Source organism: Glycine max, chromosome 17, assembly GCF_000004515.6.
Source record: "Glycine max cultivar Williams 82 chromosome 17, Glycine_max_v4.0, whole genome shotgun sequence".
Classification (NCBI taxonomy): Eukaryota; Viridiplantae; Streptophyta; class Magnoliopsida; order Fabales; family Fabaceae; genus Glycine; species Glycine max.
Window position 1 is genome coordinate 27,031,466 of NC_038253.2, and position 16,528 is coordinate 27,047,993.

The window sequence follows — 16,528 nt, forward strand, 5'->3', positions numbered from 1 at the left end:
AACAACAATTTATTGAATGAAACCAACTATTTTGTTCGTCATACAGTCAAACTTGACTTAGTAATATGCAAATAAAGCAAACGCAATCGATTTATATGCTATCGTATCGCAATTTGAATAGTTAATTGATATGGTTGTATGTTATTCATTTAATTAATAATTGTGATTGTATTCATGATAGTAAAGAGTATAAGACGGATGAATACCAATGAAAAGTTAAAGTTTAATAAAATATTATCATATATCATATATATTTGATATTCGATTGTTTATACATCATTTGCTATGAAATGATGGTGGACCGCACAAAATATATTGTCATATCTACTCAGTGAGCAGATTCAATACGATCAAATTGATGTTAAACAAAACATAGAAGCTGAAGTCACAGGATTGTGAAAGTCCTAATTACTCAGCTTTGATATGTTTGTTAGTTGATAACTGATACTGTGCATGCTCATCAGAATCGAAATCAGAAGACTACGACAACGATGGCTGTGAACACATTTATATATATATATATATTAAGAACAATATCATAAGTAAATATTTGACATGATGCAATATTGAAACAAAAGACCCACCATGGGAACAAAAATTGGTGGTGAACTTTCTGGCTCAACAGCTATTCTTTTTCCCTTACTTGATTGTTCCTGTATGAAAAATATTAACACAGGAGAAACACCATTTATTGTTGTTGACCTTATATTGTGATAAACTTATTTAGTTATTACCTACAACCCAAGGGTGGCTATCAATGATTGAATATGATGGAGTTCTTCACTCACATCCAACACAGATGATTGGCGTAATTGTGAACGGAACTTAAATCTGACAGCCCAAGTTTTCGACAGGATTTCATCAACACACGTTGGAAATACCTTAATATCATCCCCAGCCTAGACAGGTGAAATAAATGGTATCAATGACAAATCACAGAATCATTATTTAATTTATGGTTCTATTGTGTAGAACATACCGTTATCAACTCATCTCGACATTCTCCAGCAGTCTTACCAAACAGCTTGATACATGTTGCATCCCAGAGAAGGAAGTTTCCTTTGTCCTCATTATGCTTCATCCTAACATTTAATTTATACCTTGACATCCATAGAAATTTCAGGGAAATTTGCTAAAACAGCAAAGCGTGTAAATAAATAATCAGTACAAAAAATGATCATGGCTAACCGTGGAACTGTATCGATCACACTGGTATGGCAAGAACGGCAAGCTGAGCCACCTTTTGATGGATCAAATGTGGTTGTACAGTTAGGACAACTGTCATAACTCCATGGAGCATCAATAATGATTTCGTCAACTGTTCCAACAGTTAAGCAGTAACAATCCTGCAACATGGTGAATAATAGATGAGGAAACAAACATGTGGTAGAGGCCATATTAACGAAAGCATTGTTCAACTATTAACTTATCTGAGATTGTTGATTTCACCTATACTGACCACTTGAGCATTCTGCAGAAATTTTTCCACCACATTACTCTGGCTAGATTGGGACTGAGAACCATCTTTATCATTGATTATCCCACCAGAATAAAATGGGACAGACAAACTGAATGGACAACAATATAAAAAATTAGAGTTCGACCATTAAAGTGTATAAAAAATGCAATGGAACTAAAAAACATAAACGCTGCAGTATGCTAACACTGTTAAAATGCAAATTTAATGACAAACCTTTGACGAAATTCGTGTATCTCTGTAATATCAGCGTTGACATACAATTTAGATCCAAATTTGATATTCTGCACGCTTAGGGGATACTTGTCTGGAATGATATCCATCAATATCATCAACAACATACATATTTATCACTTAAAGTAAATCAATCTACATAATAAAGACTAACCAACACCCGACACACCTGTAGCATCCTTGATTTTACCTAAGGTCAATATAACAACCAATGGTTCCTAAAGCAGAAGGTTTTTGTCAATAGCATCATGTAGCTGAATAGCATAGTCCTCCCAAACAGTTATTAGAATGTCGCAGTTACTATGACCAAACAATCACAATCAGTATGTTAGTTGTTGCTAACCTATTCATCATATCATATATCATCATATAAAATAATAAGGACAAACTGCAATCGTCTGATTTGGTTAGTGTGTGAACATATATATATATATATATATATATATATATATATATATATATATATATATATATATATATATATATATATATATATATATGTATGTATGTATGTATATGTAAAATTAACAAATTTGAATACCTGTTATCCCTGAGCCTGACTGTCATCCTGTGAGGGGGATTAACTGTCTTAACATCGATCAGATCAACAACAACACCAACAATATCTTGCCAAACATGGTCAGGCAAGACAAATGTTAGTCTGACACAAAGATGCTTATAAAATTGTTGGTTAAACAAAAAACTAAACAAACTGACCCACTAAAGTATGGCGTGGTACGAGGCCAGAGATTATATCAGTAAAAGGAGTTATGAGATAAACATTAGAAGGAATTTCTGGACGGTGGATTTCCTTGACAGATGTAGTTTTTAGGAAATAAACCAAATATGGAGCTGGGCTGACTCTGTATTCAGATTGGTTGTCAACAATCCTCAGGTTTTGAATCAAATACGAAGAACCACACTGTAACTTGTCCCGCAATTCAATGAAGAGTTCTTGCCAGAGAGTAGCTCCAATTTTTGAACCCTGAAACACTTAAACCATAAAATGAAGTGACATGACATACAATACAAATTAGTAATAACAATAATAAAAAAGAACACAACAATAACCGTTTGGTCCATCAACACCATCTCAATTGTTTGTTTACTATTTTGCTTTCGAGCTTGCCAAAGATCAGTGATACGCACAATATTTTCCATGTTCCTTTTCTGGTGTGTAACTCATATATCAGATTTTCTTTGCGAGACATCACTACAACACAAATAATAAAGACCATTGCGAATCACAAAAAGAGAGACTAATACAAAGAAAATAGGAATCACATTCAACAGGAACAAATAGTTGGGACAATACCAACATTAAAAACCTTTTTGTCATTGCAAAAAACCCCGCCAAACAGAAATGCATAACTCAAAACGTGGTAAGAATAAAACAACAGCAGACATTAGCAAACCTTTTTGGTTTTGCAAACAGGAGCAATCCGGCAAAAAAAGTTGGACGAAAATAGAAACCTGCATATAAGAGAAGAAAATAGCAACACACGTTAGTAAAGCCCAACAAAAAGGTAAAGGGTAACAGGAAAAAAAATGGACAAAAACAGAGGAAATAAAAAAAATCAAATACAAAAGTAATAAAAGATTTTAACACGGCAATGAAAACGAACAGAAACACAATAACCATACACAAACCTGGAAAAATAAGAATCAAATGACAGCTTCACGGCTGGATATAGAAGAAATCAAACAGTACTAATCAAAATGAGAGTGACAATGAGACAAAGGTTACATTTGTTTTTAGTCCAAAGCAAAAATCAAAATGAGACAACATTTGATTTCAGTCCAAAGCAATATACAACCAAATACAACGAAATTAAATGACAATCAAAATGAGACAAAGCTCAAGTATCTTTTTTTTTCAGTACAAAGCAAATATACACAAAAAAAACCAACTACAAAGGCAAAGCTTTAAACATGAAGGAAAATGAAGAGTCCAAAACAATACACATAAAAAACAAACGCAAAGGTCAATGTTTTTTAACACATGCATGCAAACGAACATAAAGGCCAAAACGAACACATGCATGCAAACCTGTAAAAAAAAAACAAAATAGAAACAGTTGTAGGCATCAAAACGAACAGAAAGGCATAAACAGTAGCAATGTAAATCAGAATCAGGCAAAGCTCACGCATGTTTTCAACACTTCAGTCCAAAGGAAACTGAAAAAGGTAAACTGACAATGAACACATAACCGAAAAAATAAGCAAATGCAACACAAACCAAAAGTTCAGAAAGCAAGCGCAAAGGAGAGAAATAGTGAACGGAATGAGCACAGAAAATGCGAAAAGAAGAAATGGGAAAAAAATGGAAAGCAGAAAAGGGAAGAAGCAAAAAGGGGCAGGACAAACATAAACAAAGGGACAACACACGTGGACTGAAGTGAGCAATCAACAAAGAAGCATAAAAGAGGGTTTTTTAATGGACAGGTGGCAACACACAGGCTGAAGAGCAAAGAAGCATAAAAGAGGGTTTATTATTGGACAGGTGACAACACACAGGAATGAGGAAAGAAGAAGCATAAAACACGGCAATGAGCAAAGAAAGAAGCATAAAAGAAGGTCTATAACTGGACAGGTGTCAACAGGACAGAAAATAGACAGTGGACAAGTGTCAACAGGACAGAGAAAAAAGTAGTCAGGACCTTGTTTGTATAAATAGATAGATGCATTAATCACACGCGTGCACGTCCATAGGTGCCAAGTGCCAATCGTCGATATCGTGTTGCATGCACAGAACGTTGCTTGGAGAATCGTGGGGGCAGGTTACGAATAGTAAAAAGAAAGACGTGGATTTGTGGTGCTTGGGTTTTGTCGACGGTGAGGTGAATTAAGTGCAGAAGTTTTTTTCTTTTTTAAGGAAGTGCAAAAGGTACGCATTTCATGCATGTATTTCATTTATTCTGCACTTAATTGAGTTAATTCATTTAATGCATATCATTAAAACCTATAATAATTTTTTATTGTATATATTACTCCCTTCCATCTTATATACAAAACTCAATTATCTAATTTATTAAAATTAAAAAATAGTAATTAATATAGTTAATAATAATAAATTTATCTTAAATTTATAATTTTTAAAATTATTTTAATCATTAATATTTTTTCTCTTTTAATTTTATCAATATATTTTCTTTCTATTTTTTTAATGAGAAATACTTCTAGTCAAAAAGTAATAAATATAAAAAACATTATAAATTAAGTTTTATAAAAAAAACAAATATCATTTCAAACTTAAATCTTATAAATATAAACAAAAAGTATGAAGAACGAAATGAGAAGGAAGGAGACGAACTCACAAAGGCTAACATTCAGAATTAGAAAATTAGGGATTGAATTAAAAAAATTAAAAATAAAATAATCTTTTAATAAAAGATTAAATTAAAAATCAAATTATAAAATTTGTTATAAGGTTCTTAAATTTGAATTACAAAAAATAATATAATTTAATTGAATGATATAACTATATAATACATGTAATATTTCATAATCACACTATATGATATAACTTATTTTTAAGTCACACCAAATTAATCGTCTAATTATTAAAAGTCAAAGCCCTAATATAAATATGGAGTTGAGTCCTCATTTAATAACGTGTAAGAAATGCATTGAAACTCAAAATGAATTTAATATGGAATTGTTCAGATTCCAGAACTCTTCCTCGGTTTAATTTGTCTTTACTTGAGAAATAAATTATTCATCAACGGACATTTTTTGAAGTGTGTTCAGATATTAGATGTTGATAAAATTAATTTTAGAAAATTAATTTTAGTTAAAATTAATTTTAAAATGATGTGATTTATATTTAAAATTTTTTATAAAATAAGTTATGAATAAAATTCAGTATAAAATTTTGAATTCAATAAGTTACTCTAAATCAACTTATAATTAATTTTAAATTATTCTTCAACACGAAATTAAATATATGATAATGTATCAAAAATTAATTATGAATCTAAAATCAATTTTTCACCAACAAACCAAATAGGCACTTAAATGTATGTTTACATTAAAGTTTAAAGAGTTAAAAAATATTTTCTTTCAAAACAATAAAATTTTCCTTCTCATTTTAAACATTGGAAGCACAAATTTACATTGAAATTCACAAACATACTTTTACAACTTTAAGTATGTGTTTAGTTCCACGTCCAAAATCCACCTTTAGAGCAAAATAACTTCAAAAGTGATAAAAAAAAAATTATTAGTCGCATAGGAGATCCACATTTAGTACTTTTTAATATACACTATAAATCAAACATACTCTTAACATTTGATTGAAAAAAAGCGAAAGGTCAAATAAGTAAGGGAAAGGGTGTTAGGAGGTTAGGCGGAAGCAAAACTAGAGACTTAACTGCATCTATAGATAGAGCTGGATATAGAGAAATACAATGGTATAGAGGCAAGAGTAAATTATATTAGCAATATGTGAAGTTTTGAGAAATTATATAAATATTGTTTTTTTATCTATTCTTATATTAATCCTCTTAATTATTAAAAAATATACACTCACATCCTTTTATACATATATTAACCTCTTAGATTTTTATAAATATATATTGACACATTTTTAATTGTTAATTTGAAAAATATTGCATCAAATTCTTATGAAGAAAAATTAGTGTAAATGTTAAAAGAGAAAAGGTTAAATTATAATTTTAGCTCTTTTATATTTTTAAAATATGTGATTTCGATTCCCCTAATTTTAAATGAAGATATTTAGTTCTTTTATTTTCTAAGATAAGTAATTTTGATATTTTAATTAGTTAACTGTTATTAGGAATTGAATTCAGGACCATTTATTCATAAACAAAGAAATAAATCACTAAGATACTTATTTTGTTTAATTAATTATCTTAACATTATTTTTTATGTATTTGAGTTATTATTTATTTTTTCAAACTATCAAATTTATAAATTAAAAAGTATTTAATATATAAATATTTTTAATTTATTTTATATCAAATTATATGTTTTTTATTTTAAAATATTTAATATTATTTTGAACATTAAATATTTTTTAATATATAATTTTTTATAATTTGAAAAAATAATAACTTTTGACTAATCATACATAAAAAATAATGTTAATATAATTAAATAAATAAAACAAATGTGTTGATTTAGAAAGAATGGTGAGTTCAATTCCTATTAAGATATTTTTTATTTTTTATTCTATTTAATCATTTTGGAGAAAGGGAGATTAAATGTGTTGATTTAGAAATAGGAGGAACAAAATTACAAAATTAAAATTATAGGAGAATCCATTACAAATAATTTAGTTCGCATCTAAAATTCAGAATTCAAACCTTAAAACTTAATTAAGGTGTTGCAAACATCAACTCTATAAAGAGAAGAAAATAGAATCTCAATTGAATTTTGATTACTACTCTATATAAACAAAGAATTGTTGGGAGAATCCCATTACAAATATTTCAGGGGACTTGCAAAGATGCGTGACAAGGATTGCAACAAACCAACGCCTTTTTTTATTCATGAAAAAAGAATATTGAAGTTATATACTAATACCTATACATCAAACATTCTCTTCTCACCAGAGTTTCCAAAGTGCAAGTTATTTATAAACAAAACACGCATTAAAATGAAACAAAGAAAAGAACAACCCAATCTCCAGTACCATTTCTTTACACACTCCTATACTCTGCTAAATCCTCAAGCCAAGGGAAAAAAAGGGGCTTTTTTCATCCTTCGCCAGAGAATATACAACTCATCTCTGTCCCCAACAAGCATAATAGGGTGCAGTAGTATACACAGAGAAATCAATCACCTCCACGCACATAATATCACTCACTTTGTTCAGCAACGCTAAACCATGGGTGCCCCGTGACAAATAAAAAAAAAAGTAAAACCTAAACTTAAAACCCTAAACTAACAATTCTTATAATTCCCTTTTGGCCTATCTTTATTACTTCTTTCTTTCATCAATAAATGTTAATAATAATTAGTTTTGGCAGAAGATTCCAATGTGACGTACTTAGGACTTGTTCTATCGAGAACCTTCTAGAAAGCTCTTTGCACAGCATCCTACGAAGAAGATCCTTGGCCGTAGGTGAGATGGAGCAGAAAACATGAGTTGAAAACCTCAAATTGGCTCGAAGCACGGCCTCGAAAATCTCCATGGGAGAATCGCCCCGAAACGGCACAAACCCGACCAACATTTGATAGAAAATGATGTCAGATACCTTTCGCTGAAAAAAGAAAAAGAAAACTCTATCTATCATCCAACAAATGCAATGGCTAATAACAAACACAACAACGACATTGCCGGAGTAAAATGCATGCAAATGCGCACTTACCAGGCTGATGGCGACCGAAGAACACAACTGGACTCACAGGAACGACGTGCCTAAGTAGTCTTCTCCACGCAGTATGTTTGAGTTCAGCAGCTCGATGTAGCTCAATGCAGTATGTTTGAGTGCAGAACGCCATAGCGTGCGAGCCACCTTTGCTAATTAGGGTTACTTAAACGAAGACGGTCCTTCAGCAAACTCGTCTTTGTTTAAGTTTCCCATAATTACAAAAATGCCATGGACTACCATTCTAAGATGGTTGTGTACGACCGCCTTAAAATTTGCGATGTAAAAACAACAAACATTGTTCCTAATTACTAAAATACCATCATGTCACATTCTAAATCGATTATGAATAACCGTCTTAGAATGTGAGTTGTAAAAATATTCTTTTTTAGTAGTGATCAAAATTATAATTTAACCTAAAAACATAAGAAATGTTTCTGCAATTTTACAAAACTTTTAGGGAAAATTCGTGTAATTTACTTTAAAGATAAAAATATTTTACTATATTATAGTTTTCCATTTAGGTTTATACATTATTTTAAAAAATAAATTACAATTTTATTTTAATTTTTTATATATTTTTATCTATAAGAATTTAACACAATATTTAAAAAAAATTATAATCTTTATACACTTTACTCGAGACAGCTGAATTAGATTTTTTTGGTAGTTTGGTTTCATATAAAAATAGGTTTAAAGGCATTAAATATTCTCATTTAAATCTCCCACACGTTAATTTTCAGTTTCTTTTCTTACGTATGCACTGTCAAAGTCGTTCGCGGGTTTATTGCTGGTTGACCTGTCACGAGTCTCTGTATCCATATTTACTAGGTTACATTTTAAAGCCACCTGTATTGTTAGTCAAAGAGAAGAGTTTTTTTTTGGTTCCGAATTCACAGCCAAACAAACGTGTGTTCAAATCACGGAGTGTTTGTTAGGACCAAAGGGAAGAAAAAAAACGGTTTCGAAGTGTAGTACAGCAATTAAAGCTTATTCTTTTTCCTTCTGTTTTTTTTTTCTTTTTCTTTTTTACACTTTGTACTTTGTAGTACCGCATACTTTAACTCTGTGTTGTACTACAATTCAAGTTCATGAAGTGTTGAATGATTTGGCATGTACTTTTTTTTCCTTTTTTAGCAAAGGCATAAATATCGGACTGTGTTGCAAATCTTTGCTCGAGATGTCTCCTTTGTGAGATTGATTCTTACAAGAATTTCAAAGCCTTTTGTGGGTTTGTGAGATTATTTTAATCTCACTTTATTGGCTCATTTTTTTAGTTTGCTCATCACTAGGTTGTCACTCAAACCTGCATGCACGCCAAAATCATTTTTTGTAATTGTAGGTCTATAACGACATTTGCAGGTTTTGGATTCTTCATTTGGGGAAGGTTATGCATGTCTCACTTTTGTCTTCTCTGAAACATTTGAGGATTAAAGTTTTGCTGCGACATAGTTTTCCATTTGTATCACCCTGTTAGTGAGCTCCATTCTTCTATAATCCGAAAGGAAAATTTGAGGTATGACATTTGATTTAGTTTATTTTAAAAAGGCTTAAATAATCTTTTATCCTTGTAAATTAGGAGTTTTTTTTAATATTCTAGTACTAAAAAATTGTGTTTTAATTTTATTCTATGTTTTAGATGTTGACATCCCATCAACTTGTTATGTCATAAAGAGTTTTATAAAATAATTACATCATTCGGTATATAAAAAACATACATATAACTATCTTGTTAAACTATTTGATGACATGGTGTTAATGGATTGTTAATCTCACAATTAGGTCATTAGTTAACACTTTACTTAAGAACAAGTACTAAAAAAATTGGGGAAAAATATATTTTTGATATGTGAGCATTCAATCAAACTTGACTTTAGTCTATACTTTTAAATTGGTGAATTTAATTCTTCAACTCTTAAAATTATGTATGTGAATTTAGTCCTTCTTTGAAAAAATGTCACTAAATGTCAAGTTTAAACTAAGAAAAGATTAAATTCTCATATTTTTAAAAGTTGGAAACTAAATTCATCAATTTGAAAGTATATGAACAAAAATAAGTTTAACCGAAATTTTATGGACAAAAACACATATTCCCCAAAATTTAAACTTCCAAGGACTAAGCCACCAAAAAAAAAGCTTTGAAGTAGTAAAATAAAAAACACCCTATCTTATAAAGAAGAAAAGGTTATTTAAACCTTTAAAATAATAATTATGTTTTTTAGGAAATAACTGTCTTATTTTATATTATCTTTTTGATAGATTTTTTTTAATTTTTTTTAAAATTTATCCATTTCAAGGAATGTGTGTATATATGTCATAAAAGAAAGAAAATTTTCTCATTCCTTTTGTTTTCATTTTTTTATAATGAAGTATAGAATGGGTGAATGGAGCCTCGAGTCTATTCCTACAAATCATAACTTTATTATCCAATTTGGATTAGAAGTTCTCTCTTTGCAATTTGGATACTTCTTAAAACACATGCCAAAAATGAAAAGAACATTTTCTCATTCCTTTTGTTTTCTATCACTTCAGATTTTATAATGAAGTATTATTTATTAGTCATATCCTTGTTATCGTGGGTGACTCAAATCTACATTTACAAATTTTAACTTGTTATCCAGTTTGGATTACATGTTCTCTCTTTGCAATTTGGATACTTTTTTGTAAAATAGAGATGCCAAGTGAGATGTAGCAGTGGAGAGTTCTATTCTAGCTATCCTTGGTTACAATTGTTTCCTTTTCTAACAGTGTCACACTTTGCTCATTTTGTTTTCTTCTCCAGAGATTAATTTGATGGGCACTATGAACAATAATGAAGAACTCGATGGCATTCAGAATTGTGACAATGATGACATTGAAAAAGCTGGACTTGAGGAGCTAGAGGAGCAAAGTGGAGTAGCATCATGGACAAGGCAAATCACAATTCGAGGACTAATAACTAGCTTCATCATTGGTATCGTCTATAGTGTGATTGTGATGAAGCTGAACCTCTCAACAGGGCTTGTTCCGAATCTTAATGTTTCAGCAGCTCTCCTTGGCTTTGTGCTAGTTCGAGCTTGGATCATGCTTCTTGAGAAAGCTAATGTTGTGTCAAAACCTTTCACTAGACAGGAGAATACCATAATTCAGACTTGTGCCGTTGCATGCTATAGCACTGCTTTTGGAGGTGAGCCTTCACTTATGTAAATTTCTATGCTTACAATTCAAATTGAATTCTTTAATTTGTTTATGTGTATAACTAGTTTCTACTTTTCTTTTACTAACCCAAAAATTTATTTGATTGTTCATAAACAAATATTTTTAAGTAGTTTTTAACGTTTTTTAGTAGTTTCTAATGTTTTTTAAAATCTACATAAAGTAATGTCTTTTAAAACGTCAACTTCTAATTTTTATAGCTTTTTATATTTTATTTTTTATATCCTTAAAATATTTATTCAATTTTTTTATTATCTTTTTTAAATATATTATTAGTGTCATTTTGAAGCTAGCTTAAAAGCTTCTAGTTACTAGTTAGCTTTTCAGGTAATTTTGTCCAACATAACTATAAATAAATAGTTGATAGTTGTTTATTTTTGTAGGTGGTTTTGGGTCACACCTCTTGGGTTTGAATAGGAAGACATATGAGCAAGCAGGGGTTGATACAAAGGGGAATACTCCTATCACCAAGGAGCCCGGCATTGGCTGGATGACAGCCTTTCTCTTTGTGACATACTTTGTCGGGTTATCAGCATTGATTCCCCTTAGGAAGGTATTTCTTATGTGTAGCCTTGTACGGTTTTCACTTGATTAATTGATCGTATTTGGTTATTCAAAGGTTTTATTTTCAGAGTTTATTATTAGTTTAATATAGGTTTAAGGGTACTTTTAGTTCCTCGAGTATCCTTGTAATTGTGCAATTTTACTCTCAGATTTCAATTTGCCAATTGGATCCCTTGATTATTGAAAACGTGCAATTTTAGTCCTTTAGATTTCAATTGTGTCAATTGGGTCCCCTAGATATCACAATTGTGTAATTTTAGTCCCTCAAATTTTATAATTGTCATACCTAAGACACCAAAAGTGCAACTAAGTCTTTAATGTAAATATGATGAAAATCTCAATTTGGACAAATTTGGTTGGGATTGGGAGTAACTTGATTTGTGTTGCTGCCTGATGCATTGTGTGTTATTTAACAGATGATGATCATAGACTACAAATTGACTTATCCAACTGGAACTGCTACAGCTGTTCTTATTAATGGGTTCCATACTCCTAAAGGAGATGAGATGGCCAAGTATGAATCTGCTTTTATTTTGGGTTAGTTGTATTTTCCAGGTTAAACAGTATATACAATTTAAATAAAACTTGTTTACATTTTTCACAGGAAGCAGGTCCATGGTTTCTTGAAATTCTTCTCATTCAGTTTCCTTTGGTCTTTCTTCCAATGGTTCTATGCTGGTGATGGAGATCAATGTGGATTCTCTCAGTTTCCTACTTTTGGATTGAAAGCGTGGAAAAACTCGTGTGTGCTTCGATTTCGTCTTTCTTCTTCTACTGTTACAAGTCTGAACCATGAAATACTAATTGTCCATCATTGATTATTAAAATGTTTGGATTTTTGCAGATTTTACTTTGACTTCAGCATGAATTATGTTGGAGCAGGAATGATTTGTTCCCATCTTGTCAACTTATCCTTGCTTCTTGGTGCCGTGCTCTCTTGGGGTGTTATGTGGCCATTGATCAGAGGACTAAAAGGACAATGGTTCCCTGAGAGTTTATCAGAAAGTAGTATGAAGAGTCTTAATGGTTATAAGGTCTGAAATGAACTACAATAAAGGACTTTCATAGCTAATTTGATTTATGTTCTTCCATTTCAAGCCTTAAGTAAGTAACCTTCCTCCATTTTCTTGATACAGGTTTTTATTTCCATTGCCTTAATCCTTGGAGATGGGCTCTACAATTTTGCCAAAATTTTGCTTTTTACTGCTACAAATATCCATGCCAGCATGGAAAGGAGGAATCATAAATCACGTAATTAACTAACTTGCCTCTTTTCAGTTTCCCAGTTCTGGGGTTATGTTATTCTCAAATCTCAAGTTTGCTTTTCTATGTTAGGCCTCACAAAACTACTACTTTGAGGACAATGTGAGTAAGGGGCAGAAGGGGAAAAAGAGTATTGGAAAATAAGGGTATTGATTAATGATAAGGCTTAATTGCACATTTTATCACTTAACTATCATGATTTCGCAAATTTTATCACCAAAGTTTTACTTTTGTGCATTTTACCATGATGATAATTTGGTGGTAAAATATACTATTAAACCTAATGATAGTAAAAGGGGAGGGAAAGATCTGGGAGAGGTAGACAAGAATAGAGTTATTCTACTCTAATTCTAAATTCTATTTTTCTTTTTTGATTTAATCAACTAAGCACATGTGTGATTATACTTAATTTTTAATCAAAATAGATTTTCAGACTGCAACATTTCTTCAATATAGGCTAGTTTGAACATAAAATAAGCTTATTCAACATGTCCCTAATAGATACAATACAACCTTAATTACTAAAGCCAGCCACATTTGGTTTGTAATATTCACTGCAGTTTCAATTTCAGATATCCAGAAGCAGCAGCAGCCTCTTGATCTTAAACGCAATGAAGTGTTTGTAAGAGAAAGAATTCCTATATGGTTAGCATTTACAGGATACATACTGTTCTCTGCCATTTCTATCATAATTATCCCTTTGATTTTCCCTGAAGTGAAGTGGTATTATGTGGTGGTTGCTTATCTGCTTGCACCAACTCTTAGCTTCTGCAACGCTTACAGTGCTGGCTTGACCGACATGAACATGGCCTATAACTATGGGAAAGTGGCTCTCTTTGTGCTAGCTGCCTTAGGCGGGAAAAGCCATGGCGTGGTGGCCGGACTTGTAGGGTGTGGCGTGATCAAATCTCTTGTTTCCACCTCATCCGACTTGATGCAAGATTTCAAGACCGGCCACCTCACCTTCGCTTCCCCTCGGTCGATGCTTCTTTCGCAAGCTATCGGAACAGCAATAGGTTGTGTCCTTGCACCTCTCACATTCTTCCTTTTCTATAAGGCTTTTGATGTAGGGAATCCAGATGGTGATTACAAAGCTCCATATGCCATCATTTATAGAAACATGGCGATTCTAGGTGTGGAAGGCTTTTCTGCACTCCCTCACCATTGCTTGCAGCTCTGTTGTGGGTTCTTTGCATTTGCTGTAGCAACCAACTTGGTGAGAGATTTGAACCCTAAAAACATTGGTAGATGGATTCCACTTCCAATGGCAATGGCTGTACCCTTTGTAGTTGGTGGATACTTTGCAATTGACATGTGTATGGGTAGTTTAGTTGTGTATGCATGGCAAACACTTAAAAGCAAGGAGGCAAGTTTGATGGTACCAGCAGCGGCTTCTGGTTTGATTTGTGGAGATGGATTTTGGATTCTCCCTTCATCTATTCTTGCTTTGTTTAAGGTTCATCCCCCAATCTGTATGAGATTCTTGCCAACCAAGTAGAACTTCACTTGCAAGAGATGTAGTCAAATTATGTGTATCACACATAATTTAGTTTAGGTGACAAAGGGAAAATTAAGTATGAAAATGTTACAAAAGTGTTTGAACAGATTATTACCAACACACCTTGTGATTGATCTAAATAAAATAGCTTTGTTAGCCTTCTCATAAATTTATGGATCTTAGTCCTTAGAACGCAAAACTATGCCCATAACACTAATTTTATGGATTTTAGCAATTACATTGTGCACGAGGTTAAAATATTAAATTAGGTATGATAATTTTCATTTAAATTTGAAAATTTAGATTCACCTAAGACATCAAATAAGAAACGTATTAAATTTTTTGTGACTTTTAAAATATTAAATGGATTTATTTTCATTTTCAAGTATTAAGAACAGATGCCTTATAAAAAAAAGTATGAATTGTGCAGGATCCATCAACTTGGATTGATTCCTGTACCAAATTAGTTCATGTAATATCTATTATATATGGTTCGGCACAAATAGTTCGACACTTAGGTCCCTTAATTAAGATTTAGGTCTTGATTCCCGACTTAGGTATAAAGTTATAACTAAGAATATCATCTTATTAAAAAATGGACCAACTTGATAGAAGAAAAATTAGTTAAATGTCAAATAAAAAGTCTGATATACCTACCCAAAAAACACCATCTATTATATACTACTTTTGTAAAATTTACCGACACAGCAAAGCTGGTCTATGTCCTAATTTTTGTTTTAACTAGCACGGTATTTGTGCCTACATACAAGTAAGATCGTTGATTACTCATGTTGTAAAAGAAAATAAATAATTTTATATTATACATGTAATACTGAATTTGGTAAGCTGATTGTTATTGGATAATGTATTGTTATAAGATGCTTATTTAATAGGGTTTAGTAACATGAGCAATAGGATAAATTGAGTTTAAAGGATTTGTTTTGTAGCAGCAGAAAAAATTGTATGGAAGAGGAGAAACCAAGTAATTGCATATTAAAAAAGTTGTATCTAATTTGTATGATTGATTAGTTATTAATTATGATAAGCCAACAGAGAAAAAGAAGTGATATATTTCATAAGATATCGAAAGGTACCAAGTAGAGCACACAAGAAAAGAGACAAAGCTACAAAACCAAGAAATGAGTTGTTTGTAATCTCATATCCTTAAATTTTGTTACACTTTCATTAGTAATGTTTATAATTTCAATGTTATATCTGTAGTGCTGGATTTACGAGCACCTTCACTCGGTTGCGGAGTCCACCGTTGATCAGGACTACGACGAGGCTTCTTCGCGTGCGTGCAGGTGGATTGCGACAAAGAAGACCGTGAAGAGTATTCGCACCCCGCAGACGGATATCCCTCGCGTGCCGGAGCCAGGAGCATCGTCGACATCTACGGAGGAGCCTAGACATGCAGTGGTAAGTAATACTAATAATTTACGTCATTTACCTCAATATTTGCATAATAATTTGTGTAATTAGTTTGTTTTGTATGTAACAGGAAGTTTGTGATGACATTGCTGAGAGGTTGGAGCGCCATTTGAGTCTAGGGGTGGTCATGCCTGGCTCATCGACACATGAGGTGATCGAAGAATGCCTCAGATTGGCCAGGAGTGTGACACAGGACCATCTAGTATACGTTAGGTGTAGACGCAGGCGGCGCACTGATCAGACTTAGTTTATGTACATATTTTACATTGATATTCCTTGTATATACAGATATTGTACATGAACTCATTTCATGAGTATTGTTGGTTTTATTTATTTTCATTACTAATGTTAGTTTTATTTATTTTCATTGATTGTGTATTCCATTTGTGTCTATATACACGCGTGTTATTAAAATTGTCTAGTTAACTTAGTTTACCAACTAATAAAAAATAATTTAAAATATAACTTTAAATATAATTGAAATAAAGAAGTTGAAAAGGGTGTAAAAAAAATAATTAACCAAAAATTGGA

At 31.6% G+C, this 16,528-nt stretch overlaps 1 protein-coding gene and 1 long non-coding RNA gene across 3 annotated transcripts; one reads left to right on the plus strand and one right to left on the minus strand.

Annotated features, from left to right (window-relative positions):
* Positions 1 to 579: 579 nt before the first annotated feature.
* On the minus strand, positions 580 to 4,389 carry LOC102660328 (uncharacterized). Its single transcript, XR_005889219.1, has 7 exons — positions 2,429 to 4,389; positions 2,253 to 2,337; positions 1,881 to 2,011; positions 1,694 to 1,784; positions 1,189 to 1,524; positions 980 to 1,100; positions 580 to 899 (listed from the first exon to the last, which is right to left on the minus strand). It is a non-coding gene; the product is annotated as an uncharacterized lncRNA (long non-coding RNA).
* Positions 4,390 to 8,903: 4,514 nt separating this feature from the next.
* LOC100797196 (metal-nicotianamine transporter YSL3) lies at positions 8,904 to 14,735 on the plus strand. Of its 2 annotated transcripts, none has more exons than XM_006600985.4 (8): positions 8,904 to 9,562; positions 10,829 to 11,212; positions 11,625 to 11,794; positions 12,222 to 12,319; positions 12,410 to 12,547; positions 12,650 to 12,839; positions 12,942 to 13,056; positions 13,629 to 14,735. In XM_006600985.4, exons 2-8 carry the CDS (start codon positions 10,840 to 10,842, stop codon positions 14,564 to 14,566), a joined length of 2,022 nt encoding a protein of 673 aa, XP_006601048.1. In that variant the 5' UTR covers positions 8,904 to 9,562; positions 10,829 to 10,839; the 3' UTR covers positions 14,567 to 14,735. The 2 variants fall into 2 exon arrangements, with proteins under 2 accessions (XP_006601048.1, XP_040866948.1); XM_041011014.1 differs by having other exon boundaries at positions 8,907 to 9,562; positions 13,641 to 14,735.
* The last annotated feature ends 1,793 nt before the right edge of the window (positions 14,736 to 16,528 follow it).

Coding starts and splice junctions, on each gene's coding strand:
- LOC100797196 (XM_006600985.4), top strand. CDS start 10,840: ATGGGCACTATGAACAATAATGAAGAACTCGATGGCATTCAGAATTGT. Junction 11,795..12,221: donor CATTGATTCCCCTTAGGAAG/GTATTTCTTATG, acceptor GTTATTTAACAG/ATGATGATCATAGACTACAA. Junction 12,320..12,409: donor AAAGGAGATGAGATGGCCAA/GTATGAATCTGC, acceptor CATTTTTCACAG/GAAGCAGGTCCATGGTTTCT.